This window comes from Fulmarus glacialis, unplaced genomic scaffold (genome assembly GCF_000690835.1).
Source record: "Fulmarus glacialis isolate BGI_N327 unplaced genomic scaffold, ASM69083v1 scaffold26270, whole genome shotgun sequence".
NCBI classification, from domain to species: domain Eukaryota; kingdom Metazoa; phylum Chordata; class Aves; order Procellariiformes; family Procellariidae; genus Fulmarus; species Fulmarus glacialis.
The window spans coordinates 3,418-8,881 of record NW_009189969.1 but is presented as its reverse complement, the minus strand read 5'-3'; the positions used below and the strand labels follow the sequence as shown (position 1 = coordinate 8,881).

Below are 5,464 nucleotides of genomic sequence, written 5' to 3'. Positions count from 1 at the left end.
CAGGCAGTCATCCCCTGTGTCCCCGTGGGGCTGGTGCTCGGGGGAGCCCTCCAGTGTGGGAAGGAAAAACGGGACTGTGCTTCTGGAGTGGGGACAATTGCCCCGCTCATCCCCTGTCCCCCTGGCCCAACCTGCATGCCCCAGCCCCGGGCTCCCCCTGCCAGCCGTGACCACGCTCCCAGCCAGGGAGGAGGTTCGATGGCTCGGGGCACGGGGTCCCCCCCGGGCCTTCCTGCCCAGCTCCAGCACTGCAAAGTGACCACCGCGGGTCCATCCTGCGCCCGTGCCAGGTCCAGCACATCTCAACACCGTGGCTCGATGCAGGGCACCGTTGTGGCCTCAGCTCTGGGCTGCTTGGGCACAAGCTGTGGTGTGGTGCAGGAGGGTGCTGCCAGCCATTACCCACAGGTCTGCCACCACCCCAAGGTGTTCTTTGGGAGCTGAAGGCTATGCTTGGGCTGGGCTTGGGCAAGGGGTGCATCCGGTCCACCCCACCGGGGCTGTGTCCCCTGCTGTCACCTGTCCCCCTTGCACTTCGTCACACTCCTCAGAGCAGCTTTTGGGCTAGAAATGTTTTTTGGGTTGCTAGAGGTGCAGCGGGTGCTCAGGGCTGAGCCTTCTCCCGGCTCTGGGATGGCAGGTCTCTCCCTCCCATGGGACCCTCACGCCCGCTCTCTTTTCCTCTCCCCTCTGCAGCACTCGACGCTGTCGCGCAAGTTCGTGGAAGTGATGTCCGAGTACAACACCACACAGACGGACTACCGGGAGCGCTGCAAGGGCAGGATTCAGAGGCAGCTGGAGATCAGTGAGTAAACCCAGAGGGGGAACGCAGCCGGGCTGTGCACGCTGTGGGGCTGCATCCTGCAGCAGCTCTCGCCAGATCAGAGCTGCTCCCGCAGCTGTGCAGAGCTTTCCCACGAAAACCCGGGGGTGCACAGGGGCTGTGCGAGCACCTGTGGGAGCAACTGGGACATGGCTCCTGCTGGGGGATAGACAAGTGGTGGTACTTTGCATTTCGGTGTCATTGGTTTTTGTGCTCAAAAGGAAAGAGTCTGAAGCCTAGTCCAGGTTTTTTTTCTCACAAATAAATGGGTGTTTTTCTTCCCTTTCACAACTCAGCGTGAATAATAAGGTAGGAGATCTTAGAGTCAGAATGGTGTCCTTATGGTCACCTGTGGGAATGTCCTTCATGAGCTGCAGATGCCTGGGAATCTGGGTGCTAGTGGGGTATGGTAGTTTCTGTGGAGGGCTAGAAGGAGACTTGGCTGTAACAAGCCTTTCCTCTGTTAAGATTAGTCTTTATGATGTATAATAATGATAGAAATGTTTCACACTGGCTGAATGGAAAGATTGACTGACATGGGGTTCAACAAGAGCTTGACGTTTAATGTTGAGCAGGATAATGAGTGTGTCACTGCTCCAGCTGACTGACTCAGGACTTCGTCAGCTAACGTCATTCTGTAGGTGATACCCAGCCACAGGGGTGGCTTGTAATGTAAATAGGAATTTAAGGTATCCCTATGCCTCCCTTCTAAGAAAGGAAAAGATTTGAAAGGACTTAGCCAGGTCCTTAATTGTCTGCAGACCTGAAAGAAACCTTCCTCTTGTTTTTCTACTCCCAGATTTTGGAAGGACTCTGGTGCTTTGCTTAAATTATGCAGATATATTAAATTATACTTGTCTTCGCTCTGTCCATCCTGCCAGGCTGTCAGAGCCCGACAGAGCATTGTTGGGGCGCAAGGAAAAGGCTGCTCAGAACTCACCGTGGTGCAGTGGTTGGGTGCAGAGGAGATGTCCTAGTTATTGGCAGTGCTTTCCCTTCGGGGTGGAGGTGTGGAGCAGATGCAGAATGGGGGTCTGTGCTGGGAAGGTAGACAATCGTGTGCACAGTCCTTTGCAAAAGCTGGGTTCCTCTGTCAGGACAGTGGAAAATCTTTTCTGGCAAAAAGGCTCATCAGAAGCAAAAAGCTTATTGAGGTTTTATCAGGAGTGCTTCCTGGGCAGAAGGCCCTGCTTGTCCTGGGGTGTCCCAGCCAGCACCTTCAGTCCCTGCTGCTCCAAGGGCTTTTGAACAGGCTCTTTTGAATGGAGCTCAGCTGGGATGTGGCGACTGCACAAAGCTCTACAAAATCCTCAGCTCTCGTTTTCAGCTGATGAATCCAAAGATAGAAAGCGCCAGGAGCTCTGACAGCGAAGCCAGTAAATCACTCGGGTTTTAAAAGTATGAGAGCAGGGACTTCTCAGCTGCTCTGGGAAGGCTCCCCAGCGCTTGGCAAGCTTCTCCGTCCTGACTGCATCTGCTTCTTGTTCTGGAAGTGGGACAGTGGCAGAAGAAATGGTGATGTAGAGTCACTGCCCCGGGCCGTAGCCACCCCCTGGGGCTTCCCACAGCAGCCCTCTCGGGATCTGCTCCTTCTCTTTGTGTAGGCACCGCCATGTCTGTGTGTGCCAGAGGTTGTGCGTCAGTGACCCTTGACGTCAACCGTGCCTGTCTGGCACATGCTGAGCCCGGGAGCCTGTCTGACGTGATGAAGTGGTTGTCCTGTCCTCTCCCACTGCTTCTGCCGCAGCCTTAATCGTTGCCCTCACCCCCCCAAGCTACTCACTCGCTCTGCTCCCAAACACACCAAGACTGCAGATGCCATGGAGGGATTGCAGGATGCGCCGTGTCCTGGGGTTGGTGGTGCCAGGACAGACGCTCAGTGGCTGTCCTCACTCCGGCGGTGTCTCCGTGTCTGCTGCTGGGAGCTGTGCTCCCCAGGCACGAGCTTCTGCGCTGCCCGCGGTATTAGGTGTCGCTCCTTCGGTTTTTTCCCTCTCCGTTTTGTCCATTATGAGAAATGACATCTTAAATCTAATTAGGTTTTGCTCCCAGAGAAATTGGATTTCAGGCTTGGAGGAGCTTTCTGTGGTGGGTGTGCAGCTTTGAAGCCATGGAGGTGCTGTACAGGCGCTGCTTGTTTTTATGAACACTTTTGTTATGTGCGAGACCAAGGAGCCAAAAATAAAGCATCTGCCGTCTCCAAAGACACTGCGAGAATTAATCAGCCCCTGCCCCACTGTGCGAGACCAGGTTAACTGACGTGCGGAAGGGCAGGCTGTGGGTGCATCCCAAGCTGCCCTTGAGCCAGGAGAGTCTGGGGGCTGCTCTGGCCCCGGCGGCTCCTCCAGGCAGCCCGGGAGGTCCTGGAGCCTCTGGTGCTGAGATGGGCTTATTTAGGATTCCTGGACACTTTCATCTCAGGAATGACCATGGGATTTATCTGAGCTAAAAATGTCTTGTTGGGTAAAAATGCCTGCACAGCTTTGGAAGTTGGCCCCTGCAGCTCCCCCCAGCTGAGCAGAAGGGGTCCTGCGGGACGGGGAGGTGGGTGGCAGTTTGTGACGTGCTGGGCAGGCTTTTATTAGCTGAAGTCTGCTCATCCTGACACCACCGCAGGCAGTGCTAGACCTGTCTGAGCTGAGGGATGGACAAGTGGGTCGGGTGACTCGTCCCCGTTACCTCTACACACACAGGCGGATGGGGCAGTGTTAGCCATCTCTCCGTAAGTTGTGTGGATTTGTATCTAATGAGAGCTTGAAAGCCAGATCCAGACAGAGGATCCCAGCCTTGGGAAGGTGCCTTGTCCTTGATGTTTCCAACCTGAGCCCTAGCTGTTGCTCTCTGGGTGCTCATGCAGCCCTGCCGCTGGGAGGAGGGATGCTGCGAGCCAAAGGAGCACAGCTGAGCCATTACGGTTAATTCAGCCATAGCATGTTTGACTTCTGCAGCCCCGAGGTGCCTGAAGTCTTCCCTATTTATAGAGCGTCTGGCATGCAGAATTGGGCAAACTGGTGTTCGGCGTCAGCTGGGTGATGGGTGTGAGCTGTGGCGCTGGAGGCTTCCCTGGGAGCTTCCCCAGGGTCCTGCACGCCCTGATGGAGATAGTCCTGCCCCATCCCCTAGGAGCTGGTCGATGGGGACGATCACTCCATCCAGGTGAGCATCGCAGGGCCAAGGACTGTGCAGTGGCCTTGAGGTGGAAGGTCTCCTTGGTGGCTTCATGTCTCTGCCTGTCCCAGAGCTTCTGATGGCCCTGCTGCACCATGACCTGTGCATCGTCTCTCGCCATTCTCTTGTTGCCAGCTCAGGGCTGAGTTTGCTTCTCCCTCTGAGCTGCAGCTCCCAGCAATGCTGTGGGCTGCGTTGCTCGTTAGCAGAGCTTCTTCTCACCAGGAAACTTTGATTTCTAGAGATGCCAAGTAGGAAGCAGACGTACTCTGGAGCTCTCTGGGGAGGCAGAGGTCCAGTTCTCATGAGTTTCCAGTGTTTTGCCAAGTTTCAGGGCAGGGGTTTTACCCCAGGCTCTTCTCCTTTTGTGGACACCTTGCATTGACTCAGTCCTTTCGTTCCGATTTGTGGTGTGCAGTAGCTCTGTGGTGATGTGGGCAGCAGATCAACCAAGTATCTAGCACACTTTCATCTGATTTTATTGCTGTTGAGGAGCTAATGACAGCCTTTCCACCTAGCCAGAAGGTGGTGGACTCCCTGGGAAGTCCTCTGGAGTCCTGCAGGTTGGTTATACAGCTTTGGCAAGCATTGTGCTGGACGGCGTGGGCGAGATGCAGCCTCCGGGCCTCGTCCGTTGGCTCAGCATTAAAGCAAGCTCCTCCTGACCAGCTATGGCCTTTGGCCAAGCCTGCACTGGCTGGCCGGTTGTTAATCCATGGATGTCTTTGCTCTCATCCTTCGCCTCGCTGCAGCTTTTACTGGCCCCGTGCTCTGCAATTGGGGAACGGGGCAGCGGGGAGGTGATGAGAGCTGGGATGAGAACGTGTATCCTGCATCCCATCCAGCCTCTGCCTGTGAGACATGTGGCATCTCCTGGAGCCGATCTTACTGCTTGCCCTTGGGGCTGTCTCTAGGGCTTGAATTCGGCAGAGCAAGTAGCCCCTGCTGCACCGCAGCTGGCACAGTTCTCCTTGTCACTGTGCCAGTGACTGCTCGGAGTTGAGCACAGTCCACAGGAGGGTTTGTAAATTTGTGCTGTTCGAGCCCTTGTTCTCCCTGGAACCACGGCAGTTTCAGCTGAGAGCGAGGAGCCAACAGGCAGGAAGAACTGGCGAGTAGGTGTCGCGGGTCACCCTTGGTGGGAGTGATGCTCTGTCATTCTAAAACATGTAACAGTGGCTGGAAATGGGCTGTGGACCCTTCGCGGGGAAAGTGGGGAGGGGGATCAACCCAATGGGACATTGGCATTATGCAGCTCCTTAGACCCGTGAGCGCACAGATGGCAGGGCTCAGCCCTCATCTGCAGCTATGAGCGCACGTGGGGTACAGACAGGGGTCAGGTTGTTCTCTTGCTGCAAAGCAGCAGCTTCTCAGGGCTTTGGGGTCACTAGCAGGTCTTAATTGTCTAGACCAGCCTCACATGGGACTTCTACAGCTGCCTGAGGTTCCAGGAGCTGTGTAAGCTCAGGCCTG

General features: G+C 55.6%; 1 protein-coding gene across 1 annotated transcript in view; it reads left to right on the top strand.

Annotated features, from left to right (window-relative positions):
- Window positions 1–805, top strand: part of LOC104081381 (syntaxin-1A-like) — a gene marked incomplete at both ends in the record, with an annotated part of 16,433 nt that extends 15,628 nt beyond the window's left edge. The window contains one exon of the mRNA XM_009584113.1: window positions 697–805. Coding sequence (XP_009582408.1) covers window positions 697–805 — 109 coding nt within the window. The remainder of the gene's footprint in view (window positions 1–696) is intronic.
- Window positions 806–5,464: the final 4,659 nt, after the last annotated feature.